Source organism: Lissotriton vulgaris, chromosome 9 (genome assembly GCF_964263255.1).
Source record: "Lissotriton vulgaris chromosome 9, aLisVul1.2, whole genome shotgun sequence".
NCBI classification, from domain to species: Eukaryota; Metazoa; Chordata; class Amphibia; order Caudata; family Salamandridae; genus Lissotriton; species Lissotriton vulgaris.
This window is the reverse complement of record NC_141697.1, coordinates 679,977,723-679,997,578: the sequence shown is the minus strand read 5'-3', so window position 1 is coordinate 679,997,578 and position 19,856 is coordinate 679,977,723. Positions and strand designations below refer to the sequence as shown.

General features: G+C 47.4%; 1 protein-coding gene across 2 annotated transcripts in view; it reads right to left on the bottom strand.

Moving 5' to 3' along the window:
* Nucleotides 1-19,856, bottom strand: part of STRN4 (striatin 4) — a 336,971-nt gene that overhangs the window by 106,537 nt on the left and 210,578 nt on the right. For both annotated transcript variants that reach the window (XM_086938400.1, XM_086938401.1), the window contains exons 9-10: nt 10,753-10,874; nt 5,412-5,587 (exon numbers count right to left, since the gene is read on the bottom strand). In XM_086938400.1, coding sequence (XP_086794526.1) covers nt 5,412-5,587; nt 10,753-10,874 — 298 coding nt within the window. The remainder of the gene's footprint in view (nt 1-5,411; nt 5,588-10,752; nt 10,875-19,856) is intronic.

Below are 19,856 nucleotides of genomic sequence, written 5' to 3'. Positions count from 1 at the left end.
AGTGCTCCTCTCGGAAGCGAGACCGGAACCCCCCTTGGGCAAGGAATTGCTGATGGGACTTGTATCTGTTCAGGAGTGTTGTAATATTTTATATTGTATTGGATTATACTTCTACAAAAGTTCCTTTTAGTATAATGGCACACACCAGGCAGATTGTATTTCATTTGTTTGTTGGACGCATTTTAGCTTTGTTTACCAAGCGGAATTGTACTATGTCCCCATCTTTCTCCAATCTGGATGTGGTGCCACACAAATGCGAAATTTGGCTGGAAGGAGACATGTAATCTATACTGCGGTGTCAGCAGACTGTTGTTGAGTGTGTATCTTTGTACAATTGCGGCTCACACTCTCCTCCATTTTTTTTATTTTATCTTCTTCATTTATTGTACCAGAGAGGACGATGAGGTAACTGTGTACCCTTGTATATGATCATACCGCAGTGTAATGTACTTCTAACTACAAAATGTAATAAAAGATATTCAAACAAAAAAACAATAATAATCAGTGGCACAGGGTGCAAAATCAGCATTGGGCGGCCAATACTTTTCAAAGGAGTTTCTTCTTTTAATAAACAGGCTGCAGACGGCACACCAGAGGTTGCAGGAGGAAGACCAACAACAGCAGAGGTAAGTAGAGATGTAGGGGGTTGCAGAGGCACCGTTGGTTCAGCTCACCAAGGCCCAGGCCTAGGGGCTTCGGGTACAGGGGTGCCATTCAAAGTTTGAGTCTTCTTACCGGAGTCGGTCGCAGTCAGGGTGAAGCCTCTGGATTCAGACTGCAGGCATTGTCGATGAGGTAAGGAGCAGTCAGCCAACACTGCATTCGAGGTCAGGATTGTGGGGGAGACTTAATAGGGGTGGGGGAGACTTAATAGGGATGGTGGGACACTCAGACACAGGCCGTGGGTGTCTGGTGCAGAGAGCAAGAGTCGCCGTTCCAGTTGGATTCGGAGCCTTTAGAGTAGATTTCTTCTGGACAGATCAGTCGTCTACGGGAGATTGGAATCGTTTTCGAAGGCAACCTTCCTTCCAGGCTTTTCAGAGGTCATTGACTGCAAGACAGGTCGCAGGGTTGTCGAAGCTAGAGGCAGACCGGTATGGCTGGTACCCAGGCAGTCGTCATCTTCAGTATTCTCTGCAGGGATGTCTTCTTTCTTCTTAAGTCGTTGCAGATCTAGTTTTCAGGTCCAGGGGAGCCACTTAAATACTAAATTTGTGGCGTTTTAGGAGAGAAGCAGGTAGGGCCAACGGGCACCCTACCTGGGGAGATTACATCCTCAATTATGCGACTCTCCTGGGGTAGGGAGCAGAGACCTAGCCCTGATTGGAGGGGCCTCCCCATCTTCAAGAAGGCTAGGATTTAAAGATGTGCTTCACCTCGCCTCCCCCACAACTTAGCGGTGGTGTTGGCAGAGGAGGGCACAACTCATATAATTATAGTTTTCCCACCGAAACTGGGGGTGTGAACTGGGGGCTGCCATCTGCCGCTAGCAGCAGAGGCTGGGGGTCCCATTAGAAAGGCGGCAAGCCATTGAAGATTCCCCTTCGAGAACTGGGTAATCCTGAAGGAGGAGGTATGATATTTCTGCCCAGGATGTGCATTGTTTCTGGTCACAGGGAGCTGATGCTCTCTACCCAGGGGTCCAGAAACATGTTTGTGTGCGGCAAGCAGCATAAAGTCAGACAGTGCCAACACCAGGGTCGGTAGGTTTTCAGAGGGCACCTAGGACATGCCTTCTGAGTATATGGTATAATAAATCCCTAACTGGCAACAGTGTGGATTTATAACAAGGAGTTGCTTGTTACCAAACAATGGATGAAGCCATTATAGTGCTGGAGAACTCGAGTTGTTGAGTTCCTGGCTTCCTTGGCACTTACAATATTCAACAGCCTTCGCCACCATGTAACCTAGTATTGTTTCATAATGAATCTCCGTACCTACTATGACAATCATGCTGAAATACACGTCTATGCAGTACTATACCATGAATGTGTCTGCCCATATGATGAATATTACGATATCTTTACCTCGGTCTGGATGGTGGGTATTTTTACTGAAGTCCACATAAAGAAAATGTGCCTGTATACGCTACAGACATCACTGGAACTCTCTGTACTTGGCCCACTAAATCATGTGCTCTTTTGTGGGGAAGCCTTCGTAGCCAAGCATCAGCAAGGGCCAGGGGTCAGGTAATTACCAAAACTGCACCACCAGCTGGATAGGGACGGCTGGGTGCAGAGTTCAAAATCAGAGTTGCTTTCCAATGGAGAGAGGGGGTTACCTGGAGCCACATTGCTTGCAGGTAAGTATATCAGTTGCAAGGGCCTTAAAGCAGCACCAAACATGCAGCACAGCGGCGGTCGGGTGCAATTTCTACATCGGGCAACCAATGCTTTTCAGCGAGGATTCTTCTGATGGAAAAGAGGCTGCAGGCGTGTCATCGGAGTTTGCAAGCTACAGCAGATGTAAGTTGGAATGTAAGGGGTTTTGTGGGCACCATCGATTCAGCTCACCAAGGCCCAGTGGTTTCGGTGCAGGGGTAACTTTTAACGTCGGAGTCTTATTACTGGAGATGGTCGCGTCGGAGGGAGCCTCTGGAGTCACACTGTAGGCGTCGTCATGGAAGTATGGGGATGTCATCCAACGCTGGACATGTGGTCAGGATCGCTGGGGGTTGGGGGTGGGGGGGACTTTACTGCACAGGTGAGCCAATCAAGCTGGGGCCGTGGTTGTCTGGCGCAGAGGGGGCAGGGGATAAGGATCGCCCTGGATCTGGAGTCCTTGGGGTAGGTTTCTTCTGGACAGGTCCGCTGTCCACAGGAGACTGGAGTCTTTTTTTAAGGCAGCAGTCACACCAGGGATTTCAGAGGTCGCTGGCTGCAAGACACCTAATAGAGCTCACTAATGCTTATCAAATAAGTCTTAAAAGTAACAGGCTATAGGAGAACTTTTCAAATAAGGCATGACAGATTATACATGTGTTGCCCCTTAAAGCACCAGATAGGCTACTGCATTCAAATTTTTTTAATTTAAAAAGCCAGATTTACATACATTAGATTTGATTTAAAAATGCTAAAAGTGCTCTGGGATGCTCGCGATTACACAGGTGGGGGATGTCTATAACGAGGGAACACATGTCATTCTCAGACATGACCGAGACATACAGATTGCATGCTGGCCAATTCCTATCATATTGTGTTCTACTTCGGGTGGCCCACGAGATGTGGGGTGCCAGTGAGACCGGACAGTTATCGTCCCCAGCTCTGTCTATATTACCGACATCTGATTCCACACACCTATCATGTTTCTGTACTCTGCTCTCAACACTACCTCACCTGCCCACGCAGAAAGGGCCCTTGCCAGATGGGAGGCAGTGCTCCACCAAACCATTGCTGATCCAGCTTGGGCCCGCACTCTACGGCTGACCAAGGACGTTTCTCAAAATCCTAGGTTTCGTTTCACCTACTTTAATTACATTCACCACACTTATTTATCACCGATCTGGATTAACCGCATTTTTCCAACAATTTTCCCGGAATTCCCCCATGGCAAATTACAGCCTGCAGATTTAATACACATGGTATGGACTTGCGCACCATTATCACAGACATGGGCAGATGTGACCTCAATAGTGGCGGAACTGTTCACATACCCCCTCATACCCTATCCTGAATCCTGTCTACTGGGATTGCGCCCCCACGCAAAGGGGGATAAACACTTACACAATTTCACTGACCTGGCCTTTGTGCTGTACACAGTTTCACTGACCTGGCCTTTGTGCTGTACAAACGGAATATAGCCATGGCATGTAAATCCCCCGCCTCCCAGAGATTTGTGGCTGAATCAGGGTATTGTTGACATAGACCACAGCCAAGGCACACACTCTCAGATTGCTCTGTATGCAGGGCGATTCGCGCACAGGAGGCAAGGAGTGGGAACAATTCTCCCTCGAGATGAGGCTAAGACGGATGAAGGCCCACCATGAACCCTTAGACAACAAGCACTCTCACCGGTGTAACATCAATAGACGGCACCCTATACATCATGACACCACTCCTTCCTGTGAGTAGGGCTGCTTCACCTCTGCACTACATCCCCATGCCCCTCTGTACAATTTACCCACAGGGCGTGACCACCAACTCCCGCAGACATCCCTCACCGGTTAATCCAACCGTCACTCCCCTGCTCATGTCATGGCAGGTACACACAACATTTACCTACCTCTCTCCAATAGGTAATGATGATTTCACAGGTCTGGCTGCAGCACAATTCCCTAGTGTCGGAAAGAGACTCTTTTTGCATGGTTGCCTGATGTTGATGCTCTTTTGACTAAGTGTGCCCTGGGTTCCTGCCAACCAGGCCTATGTTCTTTCCTTATAACTGCACTGTTGCACACCCAATTGGCAACTCCCTGGCCACATGTAAGTCCCTTGTAAAAAGGTACCATGGGTACCAAGGGCCCTGTGAACAGGGAAGGCCTCTAAGGGCTACAGCCCATATTGTGCCACCATTAGAGGCCCTGTATCCTGACACACACACTGCCATTGCGGCCTGCATGTTTTGGTGCAGAACAAGAGTCGACTGGTATTATTAGTCCAGTTACAAGGGTAAGTGACCCAAGAGGCACCCATTGTGTGCTGCATAAGGTAATGTCGGGTACGTTCAGAGTGCAATATTGTTTTATACTTTAAATGATAAGTAGAAAGGGGGGAGGAAAAGAGGAGGGGCAGGGAGAAGAGGGGGCAAGAGAAGGAAGGTTAAAGGTGGTGGGTTCAGCTTTCAAAGTGGTATGAATATCACCCTGGTAAGGGGACCACTAATACCCCTTGAGTTCCCTCTCTATTACATCATCATATTTACATTTCAGGCCTGATTAAGTCTGCTGTTAAGATTTCAGCAATAGATGAAACATGTGTTGGCAGGAAAACATAGAGATTAATTTAGATGGTCCAATAAAGGACAGTTGATACCACAACCTCGACATCAGAAGTCATTGTTTGAGCCACAGAGAACTCTCTCTGACAGACAATGAATTGGACACCTATGACCCATACAAAAACCCAGAAATCAAGAAAAAAAAAATAGCAGGTGATTGATATTTATACTTTTTATGAACACACACACACACACACACACACACACACACACCCACACACACAGACACACACACAGACACACACACACACGCACACGCACACGCACACACACACACACGTAACGCCATTAGTGATAGTCCTTCATACATAAAATACAGAAAGATATTCCTTCAAGGAGTTAACAGTTTCAGTGGCTAGGTTACCCTCTAACATTTGTGATAAATAAGCAAGTGTAGCACTGCACATCCGCTCAAGCAATTGAAGCTCCTACATCATATATCATATATTTGTGCTCCATTGTACCATGTAGCTTACTTCTTAGTGGTGACCGTCTTCTGTAGGTTCCAGAGCTTCAATGTACCATCTTCTGATGCAGTAACCAGAGCAGATTCCACATGGTGAAAGCCCAGTGCCCGGATACCATCATAGTGACTGCGAAGCGTGAACTTGGGATTCCAGGTCTTCTTGAATGCATCCTTTCCATCTGCAAGCTACAACAAAGGACATACTTGTTCTATGCAATGTAACATTTGATATGGGGGCAATACAAGCCTAAACATTCAAAGGGCAAGATGACCAAGCCAGTTAAGAGGAAACTGGCATTCTAAGACTAGAAAGGGAGAGGAGAGTACAAAACAAAGAGAAAAAGAAAGAATGATGGGGATGTATGAGATGGGAAAGATGCATAGCCACAAGGGAGGTCAAGGCAAGGAAGGCCAATGAAAATAAAACCTAGAAGTGTTATGAAAGCCTGAAAAGAAACAGAAAGAATCTGCAAGTACAATTATGGAAGCGCATGTGGTCGGACATGAATAATGATGGCCAAATAATAAGACCTAGAGGCTGGGTAAAAGAGAGTGGCCTTTTGACGTGATGGAACAAAGCTGAGCAGCAAGTCAAGGGATGAGGTGTGTTGACAGAGAGGGACCAGTTCATAAAGAAATGGTTCTGATGGATACTGGTACCTACTGATTTGGCAACTCAATCTCTTTCAGGTGCCAGACTAGATCGGGAAAAATTGCAATAGTTCTCTTGCACCAACAGGTGGCACAAAGACTAAGATTTCACTGCAACACCTCACAGACATGTCACAGAGCCACATAAGGCACCACCTGGCACGCTGACGGCATTATCTTTATTCCTTTTGCATCGATTTTGCTCTCTTCTGAAGTTTTTCAAGGTTTTACATTGCTGTAGGATCGGTTTTCTGCCTCCCCAAGACACTCAGTGTCTTGCCAATCAGGCCTCCTCACCTTGGCAAATCTGGGCCCTGTGCTTTCTTTGGGACCTTAATCTCTGTTGTCTCTGGGGGATGGCTAATGTTACCTGTGCAGGACTATGAAAGCAACTTTGTTCTATGCCTCACTCTGGATTCAGCTCATTTCTATCCCAGGATTTATCCTCTTCGCAGTCACCCTACTTTGGAACTTTTATGTCAATTTAATTGAGAGGTGTTCCTCCTTTCTATTCAGATATTATTTGTCCAAGAGGTCGCCCTCTGGCTCAGAGCTGTGCCCTGTGTTTATTGACCCATTCCTGGTCTTTCCAGCACCTGGTGGTAACCCTGCTTAGGTGTCGGCATTCACCAAGGCATTGACTGCTCTTTTTCACCCCTCACCCATTACCCATTACCCCAACCATCCTTCTCCCTCTCCCCTCTCTCGTGTACCCTTTAGAAGCGCCTGGGCGGCTAATATGCTACTCCGCCGACAGTCTCCTGCCATGTGCTGGTCAGCTTTGGGCAAATGGTCCGCTCCATCCAACTTCTGTGTGTGACGCCCTGCCACCAAAAGTCTGGCTAAATAGTTAGCTGATGGCAGAGGACCAACCACTACCTGAGTTTGAATGTGCTGAATGCTCAGTCGGTCGACCCCTACTGGGCACATTAGGGTGATCTTGGACCGCTTGCGCCATGCAGTCTCGACTGAAGAGTTGTAGCTCTATGCTTGTTATTCTGGAGCCTCTGCTTAGTCTATTATGGCTTATGGGAAGGTGTGGGAACATGTGGATGATATCAAGGAACCACTTGGTGCCTCTTTTTCTTTGCAGTCTCAGTGAAGTTTCTATCATGCCTTTCATAATGCTAGTGGTTGGAAGTCTGTGGTTGATCTTAAATTGGTCCCAGGTCTTCCTTTGGAGAACATTTCCTCTTTTTATAAAACTGTGCAAGGATACAAAGGTACTGGATGTTCCCCTACGCATGACAGAGGTTAGGTAATTTGCATATAAACATTCTCTAGTGTGCTCCTTGCTCATGTAGGCCCTTGCTGCCTTTTTAAGAGATTGTGGAGAAATACATTGAGTTTACTTAGAATAGGTCAGCTTCTGTTCCGGCTACAAGTGATCTAGTTCCATAAGTTTACTGTATGGCTTTGGGTGACCAAGAGTTTTTTACTTTTAATCAAGAGTTCAAAGAGTTTGAGGGGGCAAATCTTTCTGGATAACAGTTTGGTCAATACCCTAATTCATTCATATGCATTTGTTCCTCCAGATGCTGACTGGAAGGGAACTGATGCAATGGGAGGAAGTAAGTTTACTTTTCAGGTGTGACGCCCCCTGCTCCTAAAATGTTACATATCTGTTGGCCCATGTTCCATGTTCTTCAGGAGAGGAAGCAGATGGTGGCTCCATTCCTTCCAGATCATGTGAACGGTACTTTGCAAAAGTGAATCATAATGGATTTGGTGCTGCTTAACAGCAGTTTCTGACTCATCTTGATATGGAGAATTCAGTGGTCGAGTCCATGGTTTTGTATGTCTCTGTACTGTATTACTTGATTTGGTCCCTCTGGTATCCCAAGGATCATCCTAGCTGACCTGTTGACCATTTCCTTTTACGGCTCTTGTCTTCTTTGAGCAGGACTTGATAAGGTCCTGGAGAAGCAGAGACAAGGGGCATGTTCCTTCCTCGAGTGGGTAGTTGGTTCTCCAGAGGGCGAGACCAGTAGACTGTCAAAACTGTTTGATGATTGTTCCTAGGCTAGACCATAGGGAGGCACTTCTGATGAGCTTGTGTCAGACTTCACACATTACCCAGTGCTAAAGGGGAGTTCCTTCTCTTGGGGATCCTGAGAAGCTACTTCAGGAGGGTCCGTCTTTTGGGCTTTCCATCCTCCTTTTCAGCTATTTACAGAAGCTCTTACAGTATTGTGCAGGTGTAAGTTATCCCTTCTGGTGTTCACATTATTGTTCTTGTTGACTTATGTTTTGGGACCATGCTATGGTAGCAGTTCTCCCTGTGGGTCAAGCCTCCTTGGAACTGCAGGTGCTGTAAAGGTTGGGCTTGTTCTTACCTGCATGTTGTCCTTAGAAAACGATACACTCTTTATGGTTCCTTGTGTTGCAAGCATTTCTGTTCTTCAAAGATAACATCTTTAATGCTCGATTCCGGCTTTGGCTTTTGTGGTGTTCTGCCCCAGCTTTTGATTGACTGCAGATCTATAACCAGATGAATTTCCAGTTATAACTAATGTTGTTCCTTTAATCACATCTTCTGTCTGTCTGCGGCAGGAGGGTGCACCACACAAGTTTAAGTTTTGTCTGTGGTGTGCTGCCGGCCCATTCTAAGTCAGTTTCTGTCACTGGTCTCTTCCTAAGTCTGATCTCTAGGCCATTCATTAGCTTTCTTAGTTGCCCTTTGCAAGGAGTCAGAGTTGTGGGCTGCAGATGCAGTCTCGGTTTTGTTCTGCTGTCCCTGTTCTGCGTCAATACTTTCTGGCTTGAGAACCGATGACCTCAAATGATTTCAAATCCATGTGCGGTGTTTGCCTGACCGTTTAAAGGGGTGGTGATTTGGATATGTAAAGTTAAGCCTGCTCCTGTTTTGATTTAAGGGGTGGGTTCCAGCTTGTGTGGGGAGAGTTAATCATTTTGGCTACTTCTCTATTTTGTATGTTGTTGCCTTTGCATTGGTTTCTGAGCAGAGTTCAAGTTACGTTTGGTGCTTGGGCAGATTGGTATAGGAGTAGATCATTTCCATTCAAAAGTACTTGTGCCCTACTTTCAATACTGAAGATGGCTGACTGTCACCGCCTGTAGTGGTGGAGCACTCCCCAAGCCATGTTACTTTGTGTGGTACTAGACCTGAGAAGAGACTGAGTAGCATTGCCAGCACCCCCAATTTCACTTGCAAATCTCTACTGATGAAGGACAACAATCCTGAAACACATGTCTAGAGATACACAGTACAGGCTGCACCAACAATGGAGAATACTAAAAACTTTCAACAGAAGCGAGTGTTATCCTCCCCTGTCTTGACAGTTCATCTGGGCTAAAATTGTTTCTGGTATGCCAGGCAGGGTGCTCCCTCTCCTTTTGTGATTGGCTCCTTGCTTGCTTGCTCTAGGATGCACTCGTGCTCTGGGAGTGGTACTAAGCCCGAGAAGACTGAGCGGCATTGCCAGCACCACCAAATTTCAATTCTTACTCTACTGAAGGACAAAAATCCTGAAATACATGTCCAGAGATACACAGCACTGGCTGCACCAACAATTGTGAATACTAAAGAATTTGAACTGAAGTGTTATTATGCACTACACTTACAATAATGAGGCTGGGCTAATCGTGTGCTAGTCTAGTATGCTAGGCAATGTGCTCCATCTTTTGTGATTGGCTCCTTGCAGAGTTATTGGGCTGGCGAACCACCTTGCAATTTAGGAGTGAAGGAGGACAAAAATCATGAAACACATGTCTAGAGATACAAAGCACTGGCTGGGGTTTTTGCTTCTTTTAGGTGATTTTAATTTCCAAACTCCCTGCTAGTAAATTTTTTTTTTTTTAAAGTGCTAGTGTGTTCGCATCCCTCTTTTGCTCCCTACTGAACCCAATGAGGTATTGGGCGCTGCTGTAAGGGCATTGTATGGTTTCTTGCTCTGTTGGTTAGTGCTCAGAGGAATGAAAGGTGTGTCCCTTAGGCCAGCCTTCTGTCTTGCATTTGTTTTGCAACTGTTGGGGTAGCTAGTGTTCCGTCTTGCCTATGGTTATGCTTTCAGACTACTTTTCCTTAACACTAATGCCTTCGGAAGGACGGTTAGCTTATTGGTTGTGGCGACGAACCCTTTGGCTGTTCTCGCCCAACATGCACACAGGGTGATACAGCTTTAGTATCAAGTCCTCAAATTAGTAACCTGCTGGTAGAAGAATCTATCCACCAGAAGAAAGTTACTTACCTTCAGTAACAATCTTTCTGGTGGATGCTGTATCAACGTGACTATTCCTCACTGAATCGCAGCCTCTACTCTCTGAGGGGTGTAATTTCTATGTTGGCAGTGAGGAAAAGGGTAGGTTTCGTACAGTGCATCTTCGCCACCAAGGGTGGGGGGAAACAAAGGCAAGAACTGATGCCTTAGTGCCCAAGTGGCTTCATGACAAGTCTGGGAGGTGTGCGAGACTAGTAGGCACCAAGGATCCACCTGTTAGTATGAGAGAGATATTAAAATTTGAAAGATCAAGTCTGATGCCTGGAGACATTTATAGGGTGAAAATTGACCGAAAGATGGTTATTAAAGGAAACTTTTTCACAAGCTGAAAAAATAGGGACCTAACAGGTGAAGAAAGGACTGCGCCACAAAAGAGGAGAATGGTAAAAGAACAAAAGAGTGCATAAGACAGAGAACAAGAGGTGGAAAAGGCTACTGAAGAGAGCCTCAATCACTTACATCGCAGCTGAGGTCATTGTCATTTGTAACTGTCAAATCTGCTAGGTCACCCAGACTCACTTCACCTCCACCAATTGTGTCCATGATAAACACATCTGGGGGAAAACTCATAGAGACAGAACCTACAAAGGAAAGTTAATATAAATAAACACGCACAAAATCATTAAGTAGGAAGCAAAGTAACAGACCTAAATGAAATGCAGAAATAGGATAAATCCTGCACGCAATAACAATATAAATGCATGATAGTTTTTTGCATTATTTTCCATAAGGTTTTTATCAGAATCAAGGCGAGCCTTACCACCTTAAAACAACTAGAACCTTCCATTCCCCATAAGCAGTGCTACTCTAAGTACGGCCGGGGGTCTGCCTGCGGTCCTTCTGACCTTGAGATGTGGCCTCCGGGTTAAAATCAACACCGAGCTGCTGCTTACTTTAGAGAGAATTAACACTCAAAAAGATGTAAATTAAATTGGGAAACTTTTAATTACAAGCCAACTGAATGAATGGAAAATAATCCAATACAGTATCCAGCAACATTTAACTACCTACAAAGCCCCACTCCCCTCCTGCTAGCATCAACGAGGCCCTCAAGCTCACCCCAGACCATACTTTGTGGACCCTCAGAAAATGCTTGGGAGTATCTAAGCCCTAAAGCAACCACCTTAGCTCACGTTAGCTTCCAGCCCATCTCCATATAAACTTTCATAACCTGTTCCAGACAGACTTATTTTGTGTGACCCCTTTCCCTTAATTGCCCAAAGCTTCTGATTGCTTCTCAGAGTTCGCCTAGCTCCCCCCACCACCCACATCATTCTTTTCACTTTAGGCTTCCTGTGTGCATTCCCATATATACAAAGATCTTAATGGTAACAGTTAATGTTTCCGGTTTCTATGGATGATGTTCAGTACAGTGATAGTTTAGAGTATTCTCATTGACTCCTCTAGAATATCCAGCACTCTCAACCACTTGTGGAATTTCTGTTTTCAACAGTCTTTCGCCATATAGCTAATTATAGGTTGCCCCGCCTTCTGGAACTTTATCTCGTTTCCATTTGAGAAAGCTTCTTCATTGCAACCACTCGCCATACAGTGTAGAGGCAGCTCTCCCTGAAGAAATTACTTGTGTGCCAAGTGTGTTAGTAATGGATAGCAGGAAATTGCAAATTACTCCGCACAAAATGTGTAAGGAGAATTAAAAGTATAAGCAACATAACAATATAAGAAGTCTAAGGGGGAGACAACATACTAGGGTGGCAACTGTTACGTAAATATTAACGGTTTCTGACAGAGTCACTAAGTACTCTTAAATCATTTGGATCTGAAGTGAATTGTCATGGCAGACTGCGAAGATATGCAGAATTCTGTTTTTGCATTGCATGTCATGATGCGGCAAACTGTAGCAAAAGCATGCTCCAGAAAAGCTAGTCCTCAGTGAGCTTAAAAAGAGATGCAATGGACTCAAATAAATTACTACACTTCAGGCACTCTTTCTGGAGACTCTAACCGTAGATTCCCCCCTTTTTTTAACACATCTCCAGGTGTCAGACTGAATCCAGAAAAGTTCACGGACCTATATAGGTGCCACTAATGCACGGTGACACTGGCTGTGTTTAGGACTCTATTGCGCCCACACACAAGGAGCAAAACAGATTCCTAATTTAGGATCTTTTTGTGTGAAGAGACCAGTTCACTGGATCGAAAAGGTGGAAGGGTCAGTGAGAAATCTGCGATCACACAGAGGCTCTACCAGAAAGAGCATTATCAAAGGTAAGTAATTTGTTCTTCTGAAGGAGACTTCTAACTGCAGTCTTCACCATTTTAATGGATACCCAAGTAATAGCTCATTAGTGGTGGGTCTGTGAACTGCTTCAAACCAAAATATTGTGAAGGACCAGGCGGGCAGAGTGTACTTTTCAGTGGACCTTGCTGTCTAGACAATACTGCTTCATACATTCATGGAGTGCCACCAAAGTAGCGGCCTGGCAAATACCTAGAACAGGCACACCATGGGGCACCACAGTAGTAGCAGCCTTGGCCCTGGTTGAAAGCTTGCAAACCCAGAGGGGGATGATTTTTGACCAGCATAGCAGACCAAGAGGTGCAGTATGTGTAAGAAAGTTGCTCTACATATACTGGACCAAAGTCAAGGTACACTGTGTATAGGTCCCCAATACCCAGAGGTATAACAGAGGTCAAAGTCAGATCTGACCTTACTCTCTATAGTGGTAGCTTGGTTGAGCAGTAAGGCAGTATCAGAGGACAGTGTAAAGCATTTGTTGTACACACTCAGTCAGCAAAAGGTTTCACACACTTAAGAACTGAACTCTAGGCCAATTGTTTTTATATCAAAAGATATAGTTGTTTTATTTTAGAACAAACAGGTATCAAAATATACTTTTCTCAATATGAGTAACTTTAGGTAATTATTTTTCAGAAAGGCAATAGACTTTGTAAGTACAATAGCTACAGTGGTTGCAATTGGCAACACAATTCTAAACACAATTTAACATTGAGCTTAATGGGTTTTTCTACATAAATGCAGTGGATTACTTTATAGATTACTTTTGGAATTCCAGGACTGGATCCTAGATTCAGTCCCGGGACCTAAGCTGAAAACAATTAAGTAAAAGCGTTTTGATTACAGTTGTACTTTTTTAAAGGATATAAATGTATTTTCAAAGTTGACACTTAGAAACTTTTCAGAGAAAAGCAATGTTATCCTATGGAAGGAAATTCAAGTCACAGGTAAAGTAGGTTCTCATTACTTTTGTAATCCAGTACTGGACTCCTAGATCCAGCACTGGCACCTCTACCGAAGAAAGGTAAGTATTTACTTTTCAGCATTAGGTGCCATTTTTAAGGAATATTTGTAATTTTCCAAAATCGACACTTGGAAGAAATTACAGAGAAAAACAGTCAATAGTTTCCTATGAAAGAAAATGCAGGTAACTGCTAAGCACAGTTAAGATTACTTTTGCGGTTCAGCACTGAACTAGAAAGTACAGCACTGGCTTCTCTCCTGATCCTAGGTGAGTATTTCGGAAATCGTCATTCGGCTGATTTCAGAGCAATATTTTAAAGCTGCAAAATTCGACACTTAAAAGAAATTTCTGTGAAAACCAGTCAATGTTAGCCTATAGAAGGAAAGTGAGTTCTCGGCTTTCAGGTGAGTACTCAACTGGTGAGGTTAAGGTTCTGGGCATAGACTCAGGGGTCTCTCAGGGTCGGAAAGGTACAGTTGTTACACTCTCAGCAGCACAGGGGCAGCCGGGTGCAGAAAGAGCAGGCCCAATGCAATCAAAAGGAGGGTAGAGGGCCTTTAGTTGGTGGCGGAAAGCAGGCAGGCCACGCGGCTGTGGGAGCTGAGCTCCGGGTAACTTACTCAGGGCAAAAGGGGAAGTAGAGTAGGGCAGTAGCTGCGCTTCCAGCAGAACTCGGGCAACTGGGTGTAGGGTGCTTTTGAGCAGTCGGGTCAATGTTATCCAATGGGAAAGTTACAAAGTGAACAAAGGCTGCAGGCTCGGGGACGGAGATTCTTCAGGTGCGATCACCACTTCGAGAGGTAAGTTGGGATCTTGGAGAGAGGTAGGTACCCCAAAGGAAGGCACAGGGGACCGTTGGGCGCTGGGTGCAGGGGAGTCTTATGGTGTCAGGAAAGCTTACCCTCAACTGGTCGTGGTTGGGGGTGTCCCTGGTTCTGAGGCTGTAGGCGTCGTCTGGGTCGTCGAGAAGGGTCTTTGGGCACTGGACTTCGGGTCCCAGTCACCGGGGGGACGTCCTCGTGGTATTGGATCACTCGGGCACGGGCCGGACTCGGCGGGTGAAGAGTGGGCTGAATTTGCGGTTCATGGCTGGCACCAGGGGTATTGTTGTTGGAGCAGAGCCTCTGCTCAGGGGAGTCCCAGTCTGTTAGATGGTCAAGGCAGGCAGGTCCTCCGGGTTGTCAAAGATTGCTGTCCGCAGGAGTCTCCGGGTTTTAGCAGGAGCAGGTTCCCAGACCGACAGGCCGGTAGGGCTCGGGCCAAGTCAGTTGGTGTCGTCCTGTTAGCAGCAACATGGCGGATCTTCTTCATCTTGATCTTCTTTCTGGTTTTCTTATCGGGATTTGAGGAAGGAAGGTTCAGGGTGCCCCTAAATACTGAATTTAGGGGTGTTACAGGTAGGGCAAGGGCAGGGACCAATAGGTCCCTGTCCTGGGGTGGTTGCACCCCCTAGCCGGCTCCTCTCCTGTGGGAGGGGGGCACGAGCCTAGCTGTCATTGGGCAGGGCTCCCCATCTTTAAGATGGCCGGAGCCCGGGATCGTGCTTCACCTCGCCTCTCCCACCTGAGGGGTGGGGTTTGCACAGGCTGGCACCTCCCCTTCCTGACGTAGGGTCCCCGCCAGAGTGGGGGTCAGAACTGGTGGGGGCCAGTTGCGGAGTACAGCAAGTGGCCTGGAGAAGCTTACAAGGGCGGCAAGCCTTTGAAGCTTCCCCCTGCCCATCCTGGGGGAGGAGACCTAGCACTTCGCCCAGGATGTGCATTGTTGCAGGCCCAGGAGAGCGGGGGCTCTCCACCCAGGGGTCCAGCAATATGTCTGCTGTGGGCAGCCTCTCAGTCCAGACGTGGTTTGTAGGTTAGGTTTTCAGGGGGCATCTCTAAGATGCCCTCTGGTGCATTTTACATTAAATCCCACACTGGCCTCAGTGCGGGTTTAATGTGCTGAGAAGTTTGATACCAAACTTGTCTGTCTTCAGTGTAGCCATTATGGTGCTGTGGAGTTCGTAATGACGACCTGCCAGTACCATATACTCTTAATGGCATCACTGCACTTACAGTGCCCAGGAATGGCCCTGGGTACTGTAGGGGCACAGGGCTCATGCCCCTGTGCCCACCCAGCTGGCATAGGGCACCCAGCTAGAGGGGTGACTGAGGTATGCCAGGGCAGTGGGTTCTGTGGGCAAGGCACACGGGGATGTGTGCCAGTGTGCCATGTCAACTCTCTGTTTAGTTCTGCACTTAGACACTCAGCCTGCAAAGGCAGTGTGTGGGCGTCAGGGAGGAACAATAAGTGCGCAAGCCCTTAGGGGTCATCTCTGGTCACCATGCCCTGGGTACTTAGGGTACAATTTACTAGGGACTGACAGGTAGCCATAGATGCCAATTGGGTTTTGGTTTCAACACAGTTTTAGGGAAGGAATACAGGCCCTGGGCACCTGGTTGCCAGGAGCCCAGGGCACATTCAGTCAAAGCACATCAGCAGTTCAGCAAAAAATGGGGGCATACCTATGCAAGGAAGATGGCACTTTCTCACAATACATAATTCCCCTTCGTACATCTAACATGTGCAAAGCTCTCTCTGCTTGCGTTTTAGGTTGCTGAAAAAAGGCTGGCAGGTGGATTGCTTAGTTAACATGTAATTTTGATACCACCTCTGGTATGAATCTTGGATATGGTCTTATAACCACCATGTCCCAATGTATCCGTATGTATGACTCTTGGGTGGTGAGCGCTTGTATCTCACTTACTCACCTCAGCGAGGTGATAGTGATGAGGAAATCGTCCTTGAAGTTAGAAAACTCATTCCACTATGGTTCAATGGGTCAAGTCATCAGTTGGGTAAGCACTATGCTCAAGTTCTATTGTAGGCATTGGCAAACTTTTTTGAGGTGCTATTTTCATTACTCTTCTAGGAAGCGCTTGACACCTAGTGTGGTGAAGAAACTTCTACCCAGTATGCCTCTTCGGTACACTACAATGGCTGCTAAGTGAACTTTGATAGAGACATAGGAGAGCTCTTTTTCTAGCAAATGTGTTAAGCATCTAATGACTGTGTCCTCTTGTGTCCAGTCTCTGGTTTTCCCAGGACTGTTACATCATAGCTGGAGTCTCTTCCATATGTTGCTTTAACATTTCCTAGTTATTGGTCTCCTTGCTTCCATTAGAATCTCTTTCACCTTTCTTGGGAACTTGAGGTCTACAAATATTAAGTCTTAGTAGCCATGCTGCCATGTTGAGGGTTTTTGGTTCCAGGTGCCACGCCTGTCCCTCCTGCAGGTCACTGAGTGCTGGGAGAGGGATATTTCCATGATGTCTGAGAACCATGTCTGTCGTGCCCATTGTGGGGCTATCAGGATCAGGTTGACTTGCTCCTGTCTAAATTTTTGGGTGACCTTCGGAATCACTAGAATCAGTGGAAAGGAGTAAGCAAATATCTCAGACAAATTTATCGACAGGGTGTTTCCCAGTCACTCTGGGTAGTCGAACCTGGATGCAAAGCTTTGGCATTTCACGTTCTTTGGTGTTGAAGGTCTACTTGCAGAGTCTCAAAGATCTAGAAGCTCTGCCTTGACACTTCTTGTTTTAGTTCCAACTTGTGTGTGGTCTTTACTTTTTTGCTTAGTCTGTCCACTTCTTTCTTTTCCTGATAAGTCTATTGCTACTCCTGATACCTTGTTCGCTATCACCTAGCTCCATATCTTCTGGGTCACGGTTAATAGCGGGTAGGATCTTGTCCAGCCTTGTTTGTTTAAGGAGTGCACTGTCCTTGTATTGTCCACTTGAATTAAGGCAGTCCTCCCTGTTGCATGCCTCTGGAAAGCATTAGTACCAGAAATACCATCTTCAGCTCCAGCACATTTATGTGTTGCACTCCTTCCTTGGGGTTCCAGGTACCCCTGATGTTCAGCATTCCCATGGGAGCTCCTCACAGAGCGCGATCCTTTCTCCGATGGAACTCTCCCTCGTGTACTATTTCAGCTACTGCCTGTAGTGTCGCCGTTCTCTCTCGCTCCGTTTGGGAGGTGCTTGGTTTCTTCGAGGAGCTTCAAGTGGGCCGTCTCGTGGGCCGTTTCCTGGATAGTCGACCCTCTGGGCTGAGGCCTGTCTCTTCGCCGCCTGGGGGTCTCAGTCCTTAGTCTTATATGCCTCCAGCCATCCCCATGCCGGGGAGAGTCCTCCCAGAAATGAGTCATGACGTTCAGTACTATGCGGAGCCGTGCAGGAAAGATAAGGGAGTATTTGAGGCCTTCTGCCCTCGAAACTTTCTTAACCTCCAGGAAAGAGGTTTGCTTCTGCTGGACATCGAGGGTGTAATTAGGGACTATGGAAACCTGGCAGCTATTTACCTCAAAGGGACCATCTGACCGCACCTTGTGCAACAGAATGTCTGTCCCTGTAATGCAAGAGCCTGGCCGCCACGGGTCTCGTAGGCCTGCCTGGGGCCAGCGGGCACACCGGAACCCGGTATGCTCTCTCAAGAGTGTAAACTTGCATTAGGCGTTCCGGTGCGACGGCGGTGCAGAGCCAGGGCTCCAGGTAGGCAATCATGTCTCCATTTTCGACCCACTCCGGCAAACCAAGAATTTGTATATTATTTCTTCAAATGCGTCCTTCTCCATCTTCTGACCTAAGTTCTAGCATCCGGCCCGGTCTATGAGTTCTGCCACCTGCCTGGTCAATGCTTGTTGTGCTGGGGACAGCTCCTCAAGGCTTGACTCCACTACTTTTACCCTTTCATTGAGCTTCTGATGCTCTGCTCGCTAGAGTCCCAGCCCCACCGATACGTGCTTATTTCTTGGTGCAGTGTCGCTTTGGTGTTTGAGATTGTATCTAGGATCTTAGATAATTGTTGCTGTATGGTGTTATCTAGCTGTTGTATCTTCCGATTGCCCTGGGCATGTTCACGCAAATCCTCTCCCAGTTCTGGGGCAGTCCCTGCTTGCTTCATTCTGGTCTTGCCCATCTTCACAACTCAAATGTAGTACCGGCGTATAATGCAATTAGGGCCTCTTGGAACTGCTCCCCACAGGGGTACACACTTCTGGGACCCTGGTACGTCGTAGGGCTCTATCCTTCACCTAACTGTCTGCACTCAGAGGGGACCCAACAGATGTCGAGGTATGTATGTTGTCCTTAGAATTCGTAGACTGGCAGGTTTAACTCTTTTGGCATCAACAGTTGGAATCCGCCTGTCTTCCCCTAGCTTTAACTCACAGTGGTCACTACTCTGATGGAGGGGTAAGGTCACTTCAATGCACTCTACCCCTGTCCCCGGGTGGCTCCGGGATCTCAGAAGTCAGGCCACTCCCAGACTGCAGCCAATGCCACCAAGGCAGTTTCGCTGTCACGGTCGACCCGATGGCCCTGAGCACAGTGTCAAACTCGCACTCCACAGCAAGACCAGCAGGCACTCTGCAAGGGCACTTGTTAAGTTCTTAACTTAAGGACTCAGCAGGGTTCTCCCAGTGTGGGGGCTCAATCTTTCCAAACCTTCTTCATGTCGATTGACAGGGCCCGACCTTAGTCAGAGCGAGCCACCTTCTACATTCGATCACTCTCCACTGCACCAGGCCGCCCCACTGCAAGTGTCCTTGGTCCACCCAGGCTACGTGATGTCAGGGCCGCCACGCTTCGATCACCAAGTGCCTCTCCAGCATCAGAGTCATCCGCGTCCTCCAGCTACATTAGCCGCTGCCCCAGAGTCCGATCCCACGACCCAGGTCTCTGCCGGGCAGCAGGATCAGTAAAGGTCCAGGGAGGGATCACTCCACTGCACCAAGGGCCACTCTACCTCCACTCTAGTAGGGCCAGCAAGGCTCAACTAGGTTCTCCGAGCTCAGGGCCTGATCCGGAAGCTATCGCAATATACCTTTGCGGGCCTCACCACCAGCCCGCTGGGCCAGTCCCTGGCCGGAGTCCAGCCGCTTTCACACACTGCAGGGATCACAGCACTGCCAGTCTCCTCCAGGCCGCACAGTGCAGCCCTACCTTGACCATCACAGGCCCTCGTCCGGCTCTGCCCGCCAGCAACAGTTCTCCGATTTGTCTTGCCGCAGCTCCAGACGCCACACTACCTCGGCAGGGGCGGTCACAGGTGTAGATCAAGCAGGACAGCTCTACAATCCAACCTTTAAAGAAGCATCCGCCACATCAGACCTCCAAGGCCCAGGCCCCGTTCAGCTTCCGGAGGCTCGGGTGCAATTTAGCCTACTCTATGCATCGGGCCTCTGCAGACGCTCCAGCAACCTTACGGGATCAGCACACACCCCTTCAGTGTGCCGGGCTTGGGATTGAGCCGGGGACAGCCGAATAAATGCCGGGCCGGTGCGGAGCCACCCGC